Source organism: Trachurus japonicus, chromosome 17 (genome assembly GCF_045865225.1).
Source record: "Trachurus japonicus isolate A0001 chromosome 17, Traja_1.0".
Classification (NCBI taxonomy): Eukaryota; Metazoa; Chordata; class Actinopteri; order Carangiformes; family Carangidae; genus Trachurus; species Trachurus japonicus.
The window spans coordinates 38,252,214-38,272,827 of NC_140923.1; the positions used below are offsets into that span (position 1 = coordinate 38,252,214).

At 44.1% G+C, this 20,614-nt stretch overlaps 1 protein-coding gene across 5 annotated transcripts in view; it reads left to right on the plus strand.

Moving 5' to 3' along the window:
* rnf220a (ring finger protein 220a) overlaps positions 1 to 13,187 on the plus strand; it is a 177,174-nt gene extending 163,987 nt beyond the window's left edge. For 3 of the 5 annotated variants that reach the window (XM_085806026.1, XM_085806027.1, XM_085806028.1), the window contains 3 exons: positions 1,387 to 1,498; positions 4,825 to 4,899; positions 10,670 to 13,187. In XM_085806026.1, the coding sequence (XP_085662152.1) occupies positions 1,387 to 1,498; positions 4,825 to 4,899; positions 10,670 to 10,741 (259 nt within the window). In that variant the 3' untranslated portion in view covers positions 10,742 to 13,187. Of the gene's footprint in view, positions 1 to 1,386; positions 1,499 to 4,170; positions 4,366 to 4,824; positions 4,900 to 10,669 lie in introns of all 5 variants that reach the window. The other 2 variants (XM_085806024.1, XM_085806025.1) reach the window with 1 other exon arrangement.
* The last annotated feature ends 7,427 nt before the right edge of the window (positions 13,188 to 20,614 follow it).

A 20,614-nucleotide genomic window follows, 5' to 3' on the forward strand; every position in this document is an offset into this window, starting at 1 on the left:
GTTATCATGCTACACATTAATCAGAGACTGCTTAGAGGCAGGAAGAAAGGGAGGACAGTGGATGGAGAGATGAAGGGAGGACATGAGGAGAGGAGGAGATAAATACAGAGGCTGGGAAATAAATTGCGAGGGAGAGATGGGAAAATATAACGGAGGATGAAAGATGAACGGGAGACGTTAGAAAACGACGGCGGGGCATTTAAGTTAACGTCCGAGGAGTGGAAAAGGAGGGTGGAGTCTGACCACAATTAAAGGATGGAGTGAGGGGAGGGGGCTGGAGTTGTAAATCTGTGGAAAGATGAGTCCTTTGAGGATTCAGCTGTGTTAAATAGATGGATGTCATACTGTATATTGGACACAGAGAGAGAAAAGAAAGGACAGGAGGCTGCCAGTGTGCCGAGAAAAGAGGTGTTCAATAGAAACATGTCGTAGTCCAGACTGAGTGACAGACAGAGAGCGGGAAACAGATGATGGTGAATAAAAAGGCCGTGACACATCAGATAGAAGTAAACGACCCATGGGAGATGTAGTAGAACACAAGAGTGTGACCGAGTGTTGCTTATAACACTGCCTGGCCTAAACCTCCTCTGACTTCCACATGCACATCAGTTAGCTTCACACTGTGTTCAGATTCATTTGTAGATGCAGCCTGACTTCACCTCACAGCTGCGGCTGGTGTGAAATTTCACAGTATGTCCCCCAACTGTGTCTATATGTCTTTTAACCTTCGTCTTGTGTCAGCTTTCTGCTACCATCTATGGTGTTTTAAATCAGCTGTAAAATACACTAAAAACTTTTTTTTTTCCATCCAATTAGTTTTTCTTCTCTTGGTTACATTGTTAGGCTTCCTTATCCATGAAAATATTGGTTTTAAGAATTTTTTGGTGTGGGCCCCTTGGCCTTTTTTGTCAGTATACCCCTTGTCTTCAATTGAACCTTCCTCTTGTCAGCTTTCTGTTAGCTTATTGTGTTAGGGTCTGTTTTGACCCGAGCTGTAAAACACTAAAAACAATTATTTATCAACCCATTTGTTTCTCATCTCTTGGTTACGTTATTAGGCTTCTTTATCCATGAAAAGGTTGGTTTTGCACTTATGATTTCAGTTTTGACTTTAAATGTTGTTCTTATCGTTGTAACCGGGTCAAAATCGACCCTAACACCACAAATGTCATAATTTTAACCATTTGTGAACATTTTTTAAATTTTGTTTAAATAGAGGTTCCTGACAAAGTCAAAAAGCCTTGATGCTAGAAACTAATTTATATGGTACTTTTATGCATTTGAAACCTGAAAACAGGTCAGTGGCGACCCTAACACATGAGGAAGGTCAATGTCGAGCCTAAATAAATCTTCCTCTTGTTTTCTCTCTGTCTTCCTGCGCTCCAGGGTAACGGAGGAGGAGTCCACAGCCACCACCATGGAGGCCCTGAAGGCTCGAATCAGAGAGCTGGAGAAGCAGATACAGAGAGGAGACCGATACAAGTGTCTCATCTGCATGGTGAGTATAGCATTCATGTCCACGCTCTGTCTCCGTCTGCACAACACATTTACCGTGTTAAGAGCACAACTGCTCTCTGCAAACCTCAACACAATGGAGAGAGACCCATTCATAGAAGTCAACAACCCCACAGGGAACCTTTCTGTGTCCCACAACCCACTGCACATTAGGCAGCCAGTGTGTCCCATGGAGGACACACAGGGTGATGGAAGCCAGGCATCAACTCCAGTGTCGGTTGTCATTGGTTTACCAGGAGTTTAATCACATGGTGTTACAGAAGTACACAGATCCAGTTACTGTTATTGTAAATCTTTAACCCTCATGATATTGTCTTTGGTTTGTGTGAAGCTGGACTGTCTCATTTTGGTGAGGCGGTGCAGTCAGTGGAAATGATCTTTCATCACGTCGTGTTTTGGGGATACAGTTTCCATTATTCCGCTCTTTGCCCACTTTACCCACATAGAGTTCATCAAGCCAAAATCCACTTTTGTTTTTAATTTAGACCAGACTCGAAAACGTGGTTCTGGTTCTTGTTGTGTGCTGGATACGTGTGCATGTCATTTCTTTAGCCTCCGGATGCCTCAGTGTTTTGAGTGCTGGCAGTGTTGTGTAACTGTTGTGTTACTGTTGTGGTTGTGTGGTGTGTGCTCTGCTCCTGCATGGCTGCTCCTGCTGGCAGAGGGTTTTCCACCGCTGGTTATTTCACTTCGCCGTCCGACCCTAACAAAAAGCTTCATAAGAAGAACGACGTGTTTATACGACAACATAGATCCATGACTATACGGCGCGCACAACGAGTTTAATTCCGCACAAATCCCAACGCCACGCGGCTGGGAGCACGAGACGAAGGAGAGGGACCAGACTGTAGAGAGGGAAGATGCTCCTGCGCCTCACTGCTTGTATAGGTGATTGATCGGTCTCCAGGATCAATGATGGAAGCCGCGGCGTGTCGTTCCTTGACAGTATCAGACGGAATGAGGGACATCGTCAATATTCATGTTGATCAGATGCTTGACATGTGACTGTACCTACACCCCCCACCACCACCACCACCACCACCACCACCTCCCATCGGTGTTTGCATACCCTGCTTTGTGTCAAGTACTCATCCTGTCATCCTTCAAGCTTGTGGACGATGCAGCATCGGCATCCTCTGTGTGTGTGTGTGTGTGTGTGTGTGTGTGTGTGTGAGAGAGAGAGTGTGAGAAGTGGGTAATTACCAACGCTTGCGCTTCCTAAAGGTCGCCGGGTGCCCGAGGTGACACGGAGGGCAAGGCACAGCGATCGATCACTCACTGCCCCATGGACACAGACTCCTCTCTGCTCATCTGTCACTGTCTCACATCGCACAAACACACACACACACACACACACACACACACACACAGGCGTACAGAATAACACAAGTATGTCCACTCACGCAGACGTCCCCCATCTAATCTGTCTTTAACCTGTCACTGTGTCTGAACTGAAAGTCATCACGTTGCTCTCACTAGTTGGAGTAGGTGGGTCAGAGGAGCCCGAGGTTTCCTCTGCACCCCAAGCGACGGCTCAGTGACTCGGGTCTCTACACATGTTCCTCACAGTGTTTCTTTATGGACCAGAACCTCCCACCGCTCAGGTGGTTGGTTGGATGGAAGAGGGAAACAAGAGCTATGCTGCCGAAAGCCAAGTTGGCTCGAGTTGTGCATTCTCCTCTCCTGGTTGTGAAGCGAGCTCAGAGGTGGGTTTCTACCCCCATCTACTGGTCGCCGGGAGAAGGAACATTCAGCGGTGTGAAAGTAGATCTGCTACTGCATGTTTCCACTGCCTTACAGTGGAGGCACTAGCTGGAGAGAAACATATTATTGCTTGTGTAATGTTAATATTTATTTTTTTGGCTTTTCATGCCTTTATTTGATAGTACAATTGAGAGAGACAGGAAATGGGGAGGCAGAGAGAGGGGGAATGACATGGAGGAAAGGGCCGCCCGATGCGGCATTCAAACCAGGGCCACCTAGATTGACCTTGGACTTTAGCCTCAACACATGGGGCGCCTGCTTAACCTCCTGCGCCACTTGGCCAAGATATTCTGACTCTGAGCCTTAAGAGTGGGTTCATCTCCAAGGATACTCCAAGGTATCCTACATTTCCCAGAATGCAACCCAGTCACATTTGTCATTAGACCATCCAGTTTATTTAAATATCAAATTGAAGCTGACACGACCCTGACAACATCTGCAGGGCTATTTTTCAGACTTCTACCACCAGAGCCACAGAAAGCAGTAAACTGAGCATTGTGAGTAAAATCGATAGTGGCCCTTTAAAAAAACAAAAAAAAACATTACAAGAAGTTTGTCTGAAGAGCAACTTAATAACCAGTCAGTAGTGACAGTGGCATCCGTGGTCAGGCCAACATGTGTTTGCCGTTCACACGGCATGAACTTCACACCTGTAGAGCCTCTTGTCGACCAGGAGCAGCCTGGTCTTCAGCCGTCCAACCTCTGCAGCTTCATCGCTCTTCTCTCATTGGCTGCCTGGCTGTCGCTGGTGCGCACTCTGATCGGGGTCGGCGTGTTTGTTTGTGTGTTTGTGCGACTCGAGCAAGCCGGGCACTCTGATTAGCCACCTTTCGCCCCCCCCTCCCCCACCCCCACCCTTCCCTCTCCTCACCCCCTCCCTCCCTTCCGCAGAGGAAGCCTGCTATCCAATCAGGTGCAGAGTTCAAGAGCCTAGGGGTGTGGCCAGGGCCCCGGCCACTGGCCAGTGAGGTCAGAGAGAGGCAGCCTAAGTCCCTCCCCCTCGGCCTGTACTGCCTGTACAGGGGCCTTGTGATTGGTGGCTACGGCAGCGGCATAAAGAGGCTCCTCCCACAGCCCCTACGGAGGGTAAGGCATCCCTCCCCCCACCGCCCCCCACCCTCCTCCTCCTCCCCCCCCCCACCTCATCCCTCTGTTCTTTTCCAGAGGAAAAGAAACGAGCGCCCATCAGTTTGGGTTCACTCATGGCTGTCTCCCCCATCTTCTCCCCCCTCTGCCTGCTCTCCCCTCCGTCTCTGCTCGTTGCCTGCCCGGTATTGTGTCTTTTTTGTGTGTGTGTGTGTGTGTAAGTGTGCGTTTGTGTGACCTGCAGGTTTCCGGTACATTGCCCCTCCATGCTGCCTTGCTCAGTGGTTTTGTGGCTGCTGGCTGTGTCGTTTGATGGTTAGTGGTTTGATGCTGTTGGTTGGTTGGTTGGTCAGGGAGTGTACAGTGTTGTTCTGGCTGTTGCTGACTGTGTGTGTGTGTTAGTGTGTGTGTACCGTCAATTTTGTGTAATTTCTTGTTTCCTTTCTTGTCTTTTTTTAGGACTCCTACACAATGCCACTCACCTCCATCCAGTGCTGGCATGTCCATTGTGAAGAATGCTGGCTCAGGACTCTGGTACGTACGCACACGCACACACACACAGCCTCCTGCAGGGCAGCTCCTCATGACATGCAGTTATTGCAGTCTCATTTCATAGTCAGTGAGTTTCTGTCTGTGGCTTTGCCCCATAGGGAGAAACTAAAATGGAATATTCCCCAAATGACCTGTTCTCACTACACACACACACACACACACACACACACACACACAATCCAGCCAATGCAAACACTTCCAGTCCTCAGTCGGGGAAAAGCTTAGATGGAATGGTCCCCAAAAGGCTTGTTAAAATGTTAGAATAAAGTGGTCAACGCAAACCTCCAATGAGCTCTACTCAGTGCCTCGGGTACACACTCTCTCAACACAGTGCTCTTGTTGGTTATTAGTTAGTCTAATACATTCAGTAGTGTGTAATTAGCTGGTGCTAATGTGTTAAATGGAGCGCAGAGAAAAGCAGAGTTCCTGTTGGAGGATAAACAGACTCTTCCTCTCCTCCGAACGTTTTCTTCACTGTTTCCTGCTCTCATCTCTCTGTTTTCATTATTTTACCATTCGCCATCCTCCTCTCCTCTCCTCCAGCCGCATCCTGCTCACCTGTTCACTTAGTTCACCTGTGATGCACACACAACAGCCATTAACAAGTAGTTCTTCACCATTCGCTCCATCTGAGCATAATGAAGCAAACACAAAGACAAGTGTGAAAGCTTGTGCATGAAGGATTGTGTTACTGAGCCTCATTCATGACATTCTTACTCCCCGTGGGATGAACCCAGATTGTTTTATCCTTAGTCCAGGTTGTTCCTAGCCTGGCCAACACCAGACCTCATCTCAGTGTAGATTGAGATTCGGTCTCAGAACCACCCGTTCATTTTTTTGTATGTGAGGCGTGGTTTATGAAGCCCAGAGCTGTTTATTGGACGCTATGAATGCTTATCAAATGCGTCTGTACGTATCAATTATACCCGATGACGTATGTAGAGGGACAGAAATCAGATGAGGAAAAAAAAACTAAACGTTGCTCTTTTTTCAAAATAAACTTGCGGTCTAAACTACTTAAAAGACTTTCTAACACTGCATTGAAAGGTAAAGCGTCTGCTGCCATGTTGGATTGACAAGCTATTGACAAAGTTGCTTCGGTGTGTCGTCATCGTCTTGCTGCCCCCTCCCCGTTCTGTGATTGGCTCTCTCGTTGAGGGAAAAATTGTGTCCATGGTGTTCAGGCTGACTTGCAGAGCGAATAAAATTGCGCGCAAGGCAGCATGGGTATACCCAGGCTAGCTCGTTCCAGCACTGAACCCCCAAAAAAGCTAACAACAATTCCCACCAGCCACTGTAATACTGAGCTGATGGAGGACAGTACACATCTGTAAACATGTTAACATGGAGCCTTTACTAGAGGAGAACACCTAACAACACCAAAGCTCTCACCCTTCAAAGATTTTTGCTCTCAAAGTGGATTGTACCAGTGTAGTAACATAATTATTCAGCACGTCTGTTGATATCTAATAGTTTCAAGCATAAAAGCAAGGCTTGTTCCAATTGGTACTCAATCTCTTCTTTGCAGCAAATTACAGTTTATCATCTGAGCCGCAAATTACATGCAGAGTTTTTTTTTTTTCAAATTCTGAGACAGTGAGAAAACCTTCCTGAATGAGACCCATTGTTTCCATCTTCCAGGTACCTGCGTACTGTGTGCGCCTGTGCACGTGAGTGCGCATGCTGCCGTCACTGGTCTAATATACAGGGCATAAAACTCTTAGCCTGGAGACAGCTATAAAAACGGGAGAGCCAACCTGATCAAAGTAAATGCCTGGGAATCTAGTTAACGTCAGCCCGGCCCCGCACCGCTTTAATGAGCAAGGCAGCTGGAGCGCAGCGTGACGGGCACATACACACACACACACACACACTTACCGCCCACACTAAACAGCAGTACAGAACCTTGACAGACGTGCAAACAAACAAGAGGAGGGCTCCCTCACACAGTGTAGGAATGAAACACAGCGTTAGCCCTCTGTGTGTTTTAGTGAGCTGTGAGTGTGACAGGTGTTTCTCTGTCTCTGGACACATCAGAGAGGTTTTAAAGGCATAGTTCAACATTTTGCCAAATCGGCCCATTGCCGTGATCCCCATAGTTTTAGGAGTAGGTTCATTACCTTTAATTGTCGGTGCAAGCTATTTTTAGAACCGCGGCGGGCAGCATGTGTGGGACGGAGTTATTTTCGAGGCAAATGCAGAAACTGCTTAACGAAAAACTGCCCCCGACAGGAACGCGCATCAGCGGTTTTGCATGAATTAACCTAGAAAACAACTCTGTCTCGTAACGTCACAATATTATCTCATAGCGTGGTGAATGTGCAGGTCACAACTTGTCCACCAGAGCGTTTTGGAGTTGTTGGATTGTGTATTTGATGAGTTTGATGAGGGAAACCAAGAAATCCCATTAGCCTCCGTAGCGTAGCTCTGAGCAGCTCGCGGCTCTGCTCCACCATTCTAAAAATAGCTTGCCCCGACAACAAACCTATTCCAAAAACTATAGGGATTATGGCAATGGGCCAATTTGCCGAAAATGTTGAACTATCCCTTTAAATCGTGTGTTTTTCAGAGCAGAATGCTCCTCTGTTGATTATGACCCTATTGGTGGCAGTTATTAAGAAGTCATTTCTGCTCTATGTAAGTGAGTATTGTTGTGTATGAGGCTGGCCAATCGGTCGAGACACAACAACTTACCCACACCATCTTGCTCCCTTATTGGAAGGGAACATTTGACAGGAGCCAATCAGCTGCAGGAGTATGTGTAATCTACCCACCTCCTAATCCTAATACATGTATATATGTAATGCCAACTTTCAGGCTACAGATAAAAAAAATAAGATACAATCTATAGATGAAGCACAAACAGAAAACTGTATCCAATCCATTTTGATCACGTTACGAACTTTACATCCTCCTCCCTCCCTTCCTGCTTCCCTCTTGCATCACCTCCACACTCCTCCACTCCTTCATTCTGGAGACAATAAGAGACTGTTTTGAGTACTCTGGAGCCAACAATCCTCTTAGCATGAGCGTGCAGTATCTGCCAGACCGTTGCACCACCTCTGTCCCGCCCTGTATGTGTGTGCGTATGTGTTCACCTGTCATACCACTTTGACCCGTGCACCCAAAATCCAAAGAGTTTATTCAGTGGCTTACAGGAAGGAGAAGCCTATAAATCTCCGGGGGTCAGACGAGCCTGAAACGTTGGTACTGGACAGAGAGGATTTAGAAGGTGCTGGCGCTCCAGCTATGCCATCTGTGCATTCTGGTGCAGATATGTTAGATATCACACATTCAGTAAAGACTCCATTATTAAAAGCACAGCCATGACAGTTCACACACCTTCTACTGGGCAATAGCAGCCTAAATATGTACGACCGGCCAGTCTTCAGCAGCCTACAACAGAGAACGATGTTAAATTCTAAGGAAAGAAAAGACTCATGGTTATGAGCATAGATTCTGTCATGACTTTAACAAACCAGTTGCTGCAGCTTCCTCCCATAGTTGGCTCCAGATGTGCCACTATACTTTAGTCATTTCCATAATCTAATTTGACATTTATATGTATTCATACATCTGCAACCAATGCAGAACCAGAACAATGAAAGCTGTCGGCAGGAATGCGCCCGCAGCCAGCGCAAGAGCCGACTGGCGGAGAGAGGCAGTGGGAAAGAGTCAGGAGAGGTGGAGGACGGTGGTGGAGAGACCACCCAGTCACAGAGCTGTTACACCGTCAGCCCTGTGTTGCATATTATCACCTGCTGCTTTACTGCAGATGGCACACACTCAAAGCAGCGGCGAGGCAGGGGAAGAGGGCAGAGGGGCGGTCGGCCCAGAGCTTGGTACTCATGGGCGGGTTTAGACTCGCGCTGAAGGAGGAGTTGGTCGTGGTTACGTGATAACTTTTGGCTCACCGGTCCAACACCGGAGAACCGAAAAGACTTGTTGTGTTATAACTGTACAGCCTTTATTACAGAGCAGAGTGAACGGCCTTAGTTCAGTTTGTCTTGTACATCAGAGAGGCTGTAGGTCGACCACCAACTCATTTTCATTTTCCATTAACCCTCTGGTTGTCCTTCTGGGTCAAATTGACCCAAACAGTTCACTTCCTCCATCCTTCCTTCTTTCCTTCCTTCCTTTCTCCCTTCCTTCTTTCCACAATCCTTTTTCCCTTGCTTCTTTCCTTCCCTTCGTCCTTACTTCTTCTTCCTTCCTCTTTTGATCCAGTTGACCTGGTCTGTTCCCTCCCTCCATCTTTATTTCCTTCCCTTTTCCCTTCCTTCTTTCCACAATCCTTTTTGCCTCCCTCCCTTCCTTCCCTTCATCCTTACTTCTTCCTTCTTTTTTGACCCAATCTGTTCCCTCCCTCCATCTATCTTTCCTTCCTTTTTCTCTTTCCTCCCATCGTTCCCTTTGTCCTTCCTTCCTTTATTCTATGCCTTTATCCTTCCTTCCTTCCTTCTTTCCCTTTGTCCTTCCTTCCTTCCTTCCTTCCTTCCTTCCTTCCTTCCTTGACCCAGGATGACAGCAGGAGGGTTAATCAGTTATTTTTCCAGTTAACTGCGTCGTCTACAGAACATAACAAACATGTATCATAAATTTAAAGTGTGACAAAGTCTTCAAATTGTTTATTTTGTTCATATTGTTCATTATGAATATATATCACTACGGAACAAACTTGTCGTATCGTGACATTAACGATTGCAGCTTTACATCAATACAGCAGCATCATAAATGGTTTTAAAGCACAGGGTGTGTTAGTTTTGGCTTCACTGTGGAGGAGGAGGTTTGAAAAAGCAATAACTTTGATTGCCGGACTCGATTTAACAACATTTTTCTTATCAAGAGGCAAAAACATCACACAACAAAGGCCACACATGCTGTCCAATGCAGAAGCAGTGGCGTCCAAAAAGTCTTTTACTATGAGAAAGTGACCTCAGGCTGCTCGAAGCCCACAGTGCACAGAGAGCAAAATATGTTGTGATTCATAAATCACATTGTGCCTTTGTTTTGTTTGGTGATAAATCAGAGAAGAAGAAGAAGAAGGGGAAAAAAAGTTTTACTAGTTGGGGAAAAATGGAGACAAATGTGTCAGTGTTTTACTGTGTGGAGGGGATGTGTTACCACACAATGATGATCAGCAGCTGGATGTGTTTTATTGTGTATGTGCTGTGTAGTGAGTTGAAGTTTGGTATGGATCAGCTGGAGTAACACAGCCAGTCTCATTGTGTCAGTGTTGTGTCTAGAGGAAGCACCAAGTCACAGCTCTTCTGTACAGTTGTACTGTCATAGACTGATCAGTGTTGATATTGTTTTAGGTCACAGAACCAACATCTGGTCCAGAACTCAAATAGTGAATCCGGAGAAAAGTTACAAATCCTTAAAATTTCATAAGGAGACAAATATTGATAGATTTCCTGTCCTTTGATAAATGGATTGATCAATTGTTTCAGCATTATAATCCTGAGACAATGAAAATCTGATGTAAACCAAAATGCAGTATGTGTTAATACATATCATATGAATGCCAATAAATACTTGGTTCAAAAAGAAAAATCCTGAGACAATGAAAATCTGATGTAAACCTAAATATATGTGTTAATACATATGATATGAATGCCAATAAATCCTCAATACTCAAAAAAAAATATCCTGAGACAATGGATGAATCCATTTGTGAGTCATGTGTATCACCATGGCGACGCTAACTCTTAACCACCATGCTAACTGTTGTCTCTTCTGTCCATCACAGGGGAACAAGAAGCTGTGTCCACAGTGCAACACCATCACCTCACCCGGAGACCTGAGGCGTGTCTATTTGTAAAGAGCACACACAAAAACACACACACGCACCCACACACACACACGCACACACACACAAACCACCACTTCGTCCTTCCAGCCCATTCCTCCCTCCATCTTGGATTTCATCGCCTTCCCCCGTCAATCACTCGTCTCCTCTCTGTCGTGGCCTGGACCAGAGGTCAGGAGTTCCTCCAGGAGCGTCCAGAGACGACACGCCCGTCTCTGAGACTCTGAAACTTTGAAGGAGGTTGAAACTGGTTTGAATGAACGACTGAGCAGCTCTCACTGACTCCGGCTGCCTGGCCACCCATAAAAAAATGAAAAAAACACAGACCTGCGATGTCAGTGGTCGACAGGCTTGTTTCCTCTGCCTCACTGGCATGATACTGGGCGTCGTCCACTGAAAGACTTTTTAAATCAGTGGAGACGCCCGTCCGCCGCCCAGCAGGGCCCTACTGAGACATGGAGGCTTCATGCTGCTGGAGCTGGACCTGAAAGGAACTTCTTAATTATTTTATGGAGACATCTTTATTTTTTCCCCCCTTCTCGCTCTTCTTCGGCATTTCAGAGGTGCTGGACAATGGACTCTACCCTGAAGACTTGACAGAAAGCTTCATTTTGTTTTCCCCTTCTCTTATTCCAGAGACAAACTCTACTTTCACACCCCAGTTGCTTAAGAGAATTAAAAAAAAAGGGCCACTAAAAACTGAGCTTTCAACCAAACTGAGAATAACCTCACAACCTTGAAAAGGAGTTTGACACTCTCTCCTCTTCCGCCTCTTTTCCCTCTACTACTTCTTCTTCTTCTTCTTCTTCTCCTTGCAGGCCCTTCCCCCCTCTGTCCTCTTTTGTGGTGTTCTAGTGAAGTAAACCAAAATTTCTCCCCCCTTCCAACATGCAGTGCAAGCACATGTAAAATAGTTCTATGTATGTTTACAATGTTGGATGTAAATGACATAGAGTTCACACACACACACACACACACTTACACACAAATGCAAACACACACAGGCACATGTTACCATCAGATACACTCAGAATATAAAATATCAAAGTCCTGTTTTTAGTTGGAAGGGTTTGGGAATGATGTTTGGGGGGAAAAAATGGCTGAAATAAAAGAAGCCTTCTGTATTTTTAAGGGAAAAAAAGATAATTTGAAGAGCCGTTAAAGTTTTATTTCACTGTACAGGAATAAAAGATTTAAGTAATAATAAACTACTCGAGATTAGATGGTCAGGATTTAGGTGGTATAATTTTTCTGCAGAGTACTGGAGAGAGTCCTGTTGCCCAAGGTTTCCTGCAAACAAGCTGAATGATGGAACTGCTCTTTAGTTGCAACAAAGTCCAACTGAGCCTCTTTTTTTTGCTTCTTTAAAACCTCCATTTCTTCTTCTTCTCAGTTGGAGTAACAACATGCTCAGATCATAGTCTAGACACATTTTGTTTTACCGTACATGTCTCAAAAGAAAGCTTTTTCCATCATTGTCATATTGCGACGCTGCAACAACAAAAACAAAAAACAAACAAAAAAAAGGTCCTAAAATGGCAACCCTTAAGGGCAGGTTCTTTCTGAGTTGTAACAGCTGTGGGAATAAGAAGGATGGGTCAAGGCTAAACTGGCAACCTCAACAACAACATCCCCCCCCCCGCCCCTACCTTCCCTCTCCACGGCAGCAGCAGCCAAGGTGGTGGTGTGCTTTGTGTTTGTAAAACTATGTATTCTGTGACGTCTGTATTGTTGTAAGAAATGCTGAAAAAAAATAAATAAATAAAACTTCTCAAATACCGCAAGTGGTCACATTGACACGTCGTCCCCTCCCTCCCTAAAATAAGACAAGTGAAGATAAATGTGGCTTGTATTCACTGAGAAAAGGTGAGGAAGATGGCCTTAACGCAAAAGACACACTTATTCTGTTCATGTGCATTTTTAATAGACTGTGCTTCATCTCAGTGTCAGTGTTCGCGCTCTCATTGGACTTGTTTGCATCTGAAGGTGATCATCTCCATCCACTGTGAAATAATGTAAAGCCCCACGTTTTAAAGGTTCGTTTTCAGAAATAAATAAATAAATGGGGTCTGGGATCCTTCTTTATAACAAGATGAATAATTGTTGAGTGAGAAAAGCATGAGGTGATAGCTGAGTTCTGCTCTGTTCTGAGTTCTGCTCTGTTCCCTTTTTTGGGTTTAGCTCATCATGTAGTTTAACACATCCTGGTAGTCAAACGCTGAGTAGGATTTAAAAAAAAAAAAAAGAACACAAATAAAAAGGGATGTGATGCTGCGCTGTCGCATTCACGCTGTGGTTCAGCTGATGTTCCGTTGATTCGAACCTGCCCCAAAGATGACAAATTGCACAAGAGGATTGTGTCAGAACTAATTTGTGTCTTGTATATTCTTGGAAATGGTACATGTCTTTCCCGTTTGTAAACTACACTTGACATTAATTAAATGATTGTAAATCTCAATTACTCCCCTTGGCTTTTCTTGTTTCAGTTCCCCTCATGAACCCTGTGTGTGTGTGTGTGTGTGTGTGTGTGCGTGCGCGTGTGCGCGCGCGCCAGGAAAACAAGTCTTTTTTTTTTTCACCAGTGTGAGCTAAAGTGTCTTTATTACTGCTGAACATTATGAACCTGGTGCAAGTCTGAATAAGATGACTGGAAACTATCATCACCCTATTGAGTCTTTTTTTTTTCTTATGGTTCCTAACTTTTGTGTCTAATGTGCTCTAACAGACCAGTCTGGTAAATACCTCTTCATAGAGGCGATACATCATGTTCAAAATGTGTCCAAATGCCAGGATTGTATTTGATACATTTACAGTACACAAGAGTGGACATATGTGTTCTCACAGTTCAGTTGTTTAAAGGTACATTGTGTAGGAATTACTCCCATCTAGCGTTGCGGTTGTATATCACAAGCAACTCAATCGTATTTTTCATGCTGCATTCACGTGAAATTGGGCAGACAGCAGACGGATGACAGCTGCTGCACGTAACGGCATAAACAAGCCTCTATGTAAACAAGTGGTCCGTCAGCACGAGGCAAAACAATACACGTGACAATATGTTGTCATGGCAATGTGGTATTGGTTACCTGACCCACATTTTACCAGCTTTCTCTCGATTTCGGTGACTAAAATGACATCTGGTTTGTTACTGACGGCCGTCTGCCCGACTGCACATGAATGCAGCATCAGTGTAACGCTCCATTCCTCCTCACTGCGTTACCGCGGTGACTTTTCACAGACGCCACCTCGACCTGAGCCGACAGCTCCGGTGTCTCCGGTGAGTCTCCGTGGTTTCCTACCGTCACGCTGCCACTGAACGTAAAAACATAGCGACACCACATGGCAGCCAGTACCGAGCTTACCCGCTCCATGTAGCTATATATGAATGATATGAACGGCTAATTCAGGAACACTTCAGTTTGTTCTTGTGGAGTTGTAGTAAAAAAATTTTTAAAAAGCAAAGTACTGATTCTCTTCTCCAGTTGCTTTTTTATTACAACTCCACAAGAATAAGATGACCTGGATGACTGAGAACCTTCACGGTCACTTCACTGTTGATGGGGCTGATTACTGATTAATGAAAAACATACCTTTGAACGAAATAATTGATTTTCGTGAAAAGATAACAGAAGAAGTTACACAAGTTCCCTTTGCATCACTATTTCAACTGTTAATCCAGTACTTTCAGGTGTCCTGTTTCAAATGGACCCATGCCTGTTTTGACTGTTAATTAGTTTAGTTACTTCAGCTTCTCCTATGATTTGCAGAGTGTACAAATACCCCCGACTTGGAACAACGGCACAATCAAAACTCCAACAGCAGCACAGTTGCAAGTTCTGGATCTCAATCGAGGTGTGAAGCAGTTGGTGATGAAACAAACAAAATGTTTAACAGGAGTCAGTGTAGTACAGTAACAGTGAGAGGGAGGGTTTACTAACTCCTTGAAATATCATCCAATGCAGTGTACAGTTTAAGACAGAAATTCTGCCTTTGAATATCCACAGCATGTTTTTCAGATGGTCCTTATCTGATCAAGATGAGTTGATGTTTGAAGCTGTAGAAGCAGGTAGTGGCTGCAGACAGACTGGCTGCCACTGTTTGAGTTATGCGCCAAAACATTAGCATGTTCTCCAGACTGGAGACTGAGGCTGGATAACCAACAGGGCTAAAACAACAACTGCCAGAGTCTATATTGAGCTCACATGGTTCTTATTCCCAAATTAAAGATTATCCAAGTGGAATATGAGATGCAAGATCGTACCGCTGCTCAGGCTGGCTGGCTGAAACACAGCTAGTAGATGCTGCCATGCTAAAACCCTGTTTTCCCAAGGGTGAAATAAGCACATGTATACGTGTTAGATCATTGTTTGAATGAGTCATTAAGACAAGTGTTGTCAGATGCCACTTAAGTTTAACTGCAAGTGAGGAAACCACAGCAGGAGTGGAGTCTTGCTTCAAATCCAATGGTTGATGATTGGATGCTGATGGCAGGGCGGCATCACTGATCTCTGATCTCCCAAGCAACATGATGTCGTCCCAGTGATGTAGGCCTCAGATTAGAAAATGCTTCAATATGAGCTGAGCATCATGCCTAGTTGGTCAAGTGTTCAGTAGGTTTTGTGTTTTTCTCTGTGTTTCCTAGTTTATTTTGAATGTGTGTTTTATGTTTCTTTAGGTGTCTTCATTCCCTGGTCTTGATTACCTTTCCCTGCCCTAATGTGTTTCACATGTGTCCAATATTCTCTCCCTCCAGTGTCTGTATACACCTCCAGTTAGTTACAATGTGATCCTGTAAAAAAAAAAAAAAAAAGTAACAAATATCCCTCCTGTTACACTGAACTTCAAACCAGATGCCAAAACATTAGTAACATGTTAATTAAGACAAAAACCAAATTCAGTAGACCTGCCCACATATGCTGATTATCATGTGATCAATCACAACAGATATTAGATCCAATGATGAGTCCAAAACAATTACTTAATTTAAAATCCAATAATACATTAGGGATTTCTAATAAACATGGAAATATAATTTCAAAAAAATACAAAACAATTGGCTGTAACAGACACTAGTAAATGTCAAACTAAAAAACAACAACAACAAAAACATTACATCCCATAATTTAACTCAATAGCATCTTTTGTTGGACTCCCTGATAAGTCGTGTGAATATTCAAGGACAAGTCAGCCATGTTGGATCCTATGAGTCCAGTCCTTCAAACGTCCTGCCTCACTTTCTAATGCAGGTTGACTGTTGGAAAGTTCTGAGCCCAGACTGAGATAACACATCATCGAGGATATACAATATCCTAAGACTTAACAAAGCTCATCTAGAGCCGCAGAGGCTGTTACACAACTGGTTCCACCGCTCCACCTTCCACCACACAGGAGTAATAACTCAGACAGGACTTACTGTTAGCTGATGTAGGGTTAGGAGGTTATTAAAGTGGCTTGAAGTGATCAGAGCTGCTCCCATTTCTCTGCTCAGTGATGCAGATGAAGAGGGCAGCATTGCCATCTAGAGGACTTGAACACACACTCACTGTTCTCTCCATAAAACTCCACATAAACCCACCGCAGCTATCAGGCAGCTATGAGCAGATGGTGTCAGCATGCTTAGTGAAAGGGTGTGTGTGTGTGTGTGTGTGTGTGTGTGTGTGTGTGTGTGTGTGTGTGTGTGTGTGTGTGCCTGCATACTCTTGTTAAACAGTGTTATAGAAACTGATCCTGCCAAACATCAGAGCTCATTTAACTGTAACATTAATTAGCAAGAATTACAACAGTCTGATCTCCCTCTCAGCTCAGATCTGTGTCCAAGCCTTAAACAAAAGCAGTTTGCCTTTTTCTTCTCCGACCAAGGTGAGGCCTGAGACTGAGCCCTGCCCAGTAAGCACTACTGTAAGTGCTGTCAGATGCTAATAAAGCTGTACTGAGAGGCAACCACAGCAGGAGTAATCCAGAGTTGTTTTGAGCTTCAATAATACAATAATCTGAGCATATATGGACACAATGAACTCCGAGTCCTTGTCTCTTTACTCCCCAGTGATCAAATTCAAGTCACCTCAGAGTCCAGGTGGAGTCTGAGTTCAGTCTCTTTGGCTCGATGAACAGGAATGAACATACAACAAATCAAACATTTTACAAACACAAACACTGACTGATCAATATAAACTTCCCTACACCTCACATACACGCTCTTCAGATGACTCCACAATGAACCACTAACTGAGTTCCCATGGTTTCTAAGTTCTTTTCAAATTTGATTATTTAATTTTTACAATCAAGTTCAATAAGAAATTATAGCTGCTGCGCAGCGATGGGTCGGGTCCGGACTAATTTTGGCAAATTTAGGCAAATTCTGAGCAACAAAAAGGAGAATAGGAAGACAAGACAGTTGACCTTATAAAGTTCAATTTGCACCAGTTTAGGCTCTAACCCACAATATCTGGATCCAAAGACCGTTGTCTATCGCACTGAGCTAATTGACAAGTGGCAGTTCAACAGTGGCTTCACAAATTGAGTAAGCCATTCACTGTCGCGCAGGCAGATTTGAAACCACTGTAAAAAACAAAACAAAACAAAAAACAGTTTTTGAGGTAAAATTCTGATATGTTTTTGTCAAACATCATCTACCATGACTCTAAAAAATGTGTACATTTCTTTCACAAAGAACAGCTGGTATTTTGATGTAGTATCATTATCTCACTTGCTGGGTCTTGACCCAACATCCTCAGGCATCAAGAACCAGCTACTTGCTCACTGAGCCAACTGTCTGGAAGTGAGACATGATGTGTGTCTTCTCAAATAGACTCAGGGAGTCAGAGACCAGGCAGCAATTGTCAATGCAGATTTCAAAAATTGTCAAAATGTCAGAAATTCTGTTATCTAAACAAAAATCTGATAATACATAAATTGCATCTTGGAGTCCTTGGAATTGAGTAAATCTGGCACCCATGGGAAGTATGATTTCCTTGGAAGAAGAAAGAAGAACATGAGACTGGACCTTTGTGCAAAGTTTGGTGAGCTTTCGCCCATGGTCTGGTCCAAGCTATTTGTTTTTTTTTAATTTAGAGGCTTGCTGTGTGATGCAACTATCAGGACTATTGTCTTGTGTTTCATGTTGAGGAGATCTGACATTTTGATCTGTCATCATCATCATCACCCTTGCTGGGTCACAAACTCACAATCTCTGACACCAAGAACCAGCTCCTAACTCGCTGAGCTAATTGGCTGGTAGTGAGACCTGCTGTGTAGCTTCATTTATCGACTCAGGGAGTCAATGCCCGGGCAGATGTTGTCAAGCCAGATTTAAAAATTGTCAAAATGTCAGAAATTCTGTTATCCCCCAAAAAATAATACATAAATTCTATCTTGACAGCATGGAAATGTTGGTGATTTGTATTTAACTAAGTGTTTTGCTTCATAAGAGAAAATCTGATGTTTAACTAGACCTTTGTGCAAAATTTTGTGAGCTTTCGCCCATTAATTTAGAGGCTTGCTGTGATGTCACCATGAGGACATCTGGCATTTTGATGTGTCATTATCATCATCACCCTTGCGGGGTCTTGAACCCACATCCCCTCGCACCACAAATCAGCGCTTAACTCACTGAGCTGATTATCTGGAAGTGAGACATGGTGTGTGTCCTCTCAAATAGACTCAGGGAGTCAATGTCCGGGCAGCTGTTGTCAAGGCAGATTTCAAAAATGATCAAAATGTGAGAAATTCTGTTATCTAAACAAAAATCTGTTAATACATAAATTGCATCTAGACAGCATGGAAATGTTGGTGATTTGTTTTTAATGATAAGTGTTTTGTAGCAGGTTTGGTGACAATTGAGCAAAAATTGTGGGAGGAGATACACTGATACTGTTTAAAAACAGAGTGATGGACTTCATAATTTGTAATAAGTTTAGGTGGACAAAAGTTTCAGCAGTATGGGGGCTACATTGTGGTGAAGTTTCAACACTGTAGCATCTACCGTTGGTTTTGGTAGGAATTTTTAAGGTTTTTAAATTTAAACGCTTATTGTGCCCACCCTAGGGGGGGGGGGGGGCACATGTCCTTGGAGTTGAGTGAATCTGGCATGGGTTTGGACGTTTCTGTGAAGTTTGGTGAGTTTTCGCTCATGGGAAGTACGACTGAAGAAGAAGAAGAAGAAGAAGAAGAATTCCTAGGAATACAATAGTGTCCTGGCAGCTTAGCTGCCCGGACCCTAATAATTAGGTAACTCACACCACTCCTGAAAAATTTGCCCTAAACTCCTTGTCCAGCATATACCCAGAATATTTCTTTTGAGAAGCTGTGTTGCACCAGTTAAAATGCACTGAAGTAGAGTAGTGTGTTTATTTTTGCCCAAAAAACAAAAACAAACAAAAAAATATTCTTGCTAAAATTTGTGCAAATGTAACGGAGTAGATGTGTCCATATTAAATTATGGCAAAACAGTCGCAACACCGCCACCTACTGACATAGCGGTGGGCATGGGAACAACACAGAGGAGAGAGGATCTTGCTATTGTAAGACCAAGGGGGCAGTTGTCGGTCTGAGAAGTGAAGCTCACTTCCGCGTTCAAAAAACTGCAATCCCCTCGGCTTCCTCTGGGGGCTGGTACCAGAAGGGAGCATTCTCCATAGACCCCCATGTTTAAAATAGCCGACTTTACATCCTCAATAAACATGATCAAAGCCTGGTACCATTATAGCAGAAGTAAGCGATATTTTTGTGTTAATATAAGTCTTAAATAGTTATATCTTCCGACAGCAATCACTTATATAGATTGTTTGGACCGAAACAAGGGTCTCTCAGTCACTCTGCTCTGCTCTGAGCTGAGGAGAAAACTTTTCTCGTTTCCTACAAGTTTTATCCAATGAGGAGAGAGAACGGCATGAAGGGCTGTGTGTGCAGCCAAGGGATGCGCCTGAATGTGTGGTGACGTAGGGACGAGGACCAATAGATCCATGACGAGGGCGGGGGCTGCTAACTCCATCGGCTGACAAGAAGTTATGGTGCGTTCAAGGCAACCCGTAACTCGTGTTTTTCCGACCTGTGAAGTCGTACCAGTTCGATCTGGTACGAGTTCACGGGTCGGAAGTTACGAGTGGCCGTTATAGTGCACTTTCACAGGTAAAACAGGTCAGAAAAACACGAGTGGGTTGCCTGGAATGCTACAAAGTCGTAAGTCGTGACGTGAAGCTGTAATTTACTGTTTCAAAAGCCTGCCTGGAGCGCAGCATTAGCCAAAACGACCGGATCGCTTACTTCTGCTTTAAGTTTTTTGGTCTCAACCGATAGTTTCTACCCCCGCACACACTCTGAGGTGGGTGATTTTTTTAAAAACTCTACCGTTTTACTGTTATTAGGTTTAAAATTCTGGCCAATTAGGGCGCGGAAACGTTGAGTGACAGGTCCGGAGACCGCTGCTTCGAGGCCAGTGGGCGGGTTCTCGGCCGGCCAACCGCCGCACCTCTCCAAATATGGCAAGTAGAATCCAACATGGCGCGGTTCAAACCCCTGTAGTAGCGGCACAAAACAGACTCCCCCAAACCAATGGGTGACGTCACGGGTGCTACGTCCATTATTTTTACAGTCTCGCACGGTCCGAGACAATTATTGATTTTCTGGAGTGTTTCATACTTTATACTTAACTGTGTATGACTTTCGTTATGTTTTATGAGCATTGCTGTAATTTGTAACCCAAAACATGTTGTTTGGAGACTTTGTTAGTGAAGCTAACCTAGCTTGAATGTTGTTTTCATTTTACGTGTTCAGACTCCGATTGTCCCGACCGAGACTGACTCTAACCCATGCCAATGCTGTGTTGTCTGCTGTGTTGCAGGTAATGTACTGTATATTTTTATGTTATTTTCAAGAGGGTTTTTATTG